The following is a 1,001-nucleotide window of genomic DNA, read 5'->3' as shown; positions in this document are numbered from 1 at the left end:
CTGTCTCTCTCTCTGCTGACCTCTGACCTGTCTGTCTCTCTGCTGACCTCTGACCTGTCTGTCTCTGCTGACCTGCAGCGTTCTCCCTGTTCAGCTCCACCGATGAAGACCAGAGGGACGAAGCTCAGAGGAAGGAGGACGACATCATTCTGCTGCTGAAGAAAGCCAAGGTACCAGAACCTGGACTGGACCGGAACCAGAACCGAGACAGACAGCCACAAGTTCTGTGTTCCCATATCAGCTGAGACCGGCTGGGTCATCCAGAACCAGAGGCCCGTCGGGTCTGCAGGTCCAGCTGGTCGGAGTAACCGTCCGCTTTGTGTTGCAGCTCAGCGTGCATCGTGGGAATCTGCAGGCGGCTTCGTCCTTCTTCCATCAGGCCGTCGCTCTCGCTCAGCAGACCCACAACGAGAAGGCCATCATCTACACCTACAGCCAGGTGAGCCGTCCGTCCTCTGGTGTCCTCTGGGTGTCCTCTGTCCATCCTCTGTCTGTCCCTCTGGTGTCCTCTGTATGTCGTCTATCTGTCCCTCTGTCCTGCTGTGTCCTTGCTGACTGAATGATCAGTGGCGTCCTCCTCAGATGGCGAACCTGGCCTACATTCAGGGTCACCTGGACAGCGTGAGTACGGCCTAGTCCAATCCAGGCTGGTTCTGGTTCTCCTCATCTTCATCCCTGCTCTTCTTCCTCTCAGGCAGAGAAGCTCTTCAAAGCAGCCATGAGCCACATGCTGGCTGGAGGAACTCCAGAGGTGAGACCCCTCACCTGGCCAGGTGTTCTGCTTCAGCTCTACCTGTTGGATCATCCATTTGGCCGAAAGCTCCACCTCACTTCCTGTCTGTTTCCAGGACGACAACGCTGTCATTGAGATGTCTCTGAAGCTGGCCACCATTTACGCTGAGCAGAACAAGTAAGGGGCGGGGCCACCAGAAGAACCAGTTCACTTCATGTACAGTTCACCTGAAGAACTAGTTCACTTCATTCCAGTTCACCTGAAGAAC

The 1,001-nt window shown here is 55.6% G+C and overlaps 1 protein-coding gene across 1 annotated transcript in view; it reads left to right on the top strand.

The window, feature by feature from the left end:
- Positions 1–1,001, top strand: part of ttc19 (tetratricopeptide repeat domain 19) — a gene marked incomplete at its 3' end in the record, with an annotated part of 5,161 nt that overhangs the window by 2,065 nt on the left and 2,095 nt on the right. Inside the window, exons 3-7 of the mRNA XM_017303335.1 lie at positions 79–170; positions 329–439; positions 583–621; positions 695–751; positions 849–910. Of these exons, the coding sequence (XP_017158824.1) occupies positions 79–170; positions 329–439; positions 583–621; positions 695–751; positions 849–910 (361 nt within the window). The remainder of the gene's footprint in view (positions 1–78; positions 171–328; positions 440–582; positions 622–694; positions 752–848; positions 911–1,001) is intronic.

This window comes from Poecilia reticulata, unplaced genomic scaffold (assembly GCF_000633615.1).
Source record: "Poecilia reticulata strain Guanapo unplaced genomic scaffold, Guppy_female_1.0+MT scaffold_249, whole genome shotgun sequence".
Classification (NCBI taxonomy): domain Eukaryota; kingdom Metazoa; phylum Chordata; class Actinopteri; order Cyprinodontiformes; family Poeciliidae; genus Poecilia; species Poecilia reticulata.
The sequence above is the reverse complement of the archived record's forward strand: the minus strand, read 5'-3'. Positions and strand labels throughout refer to the sequence as shown.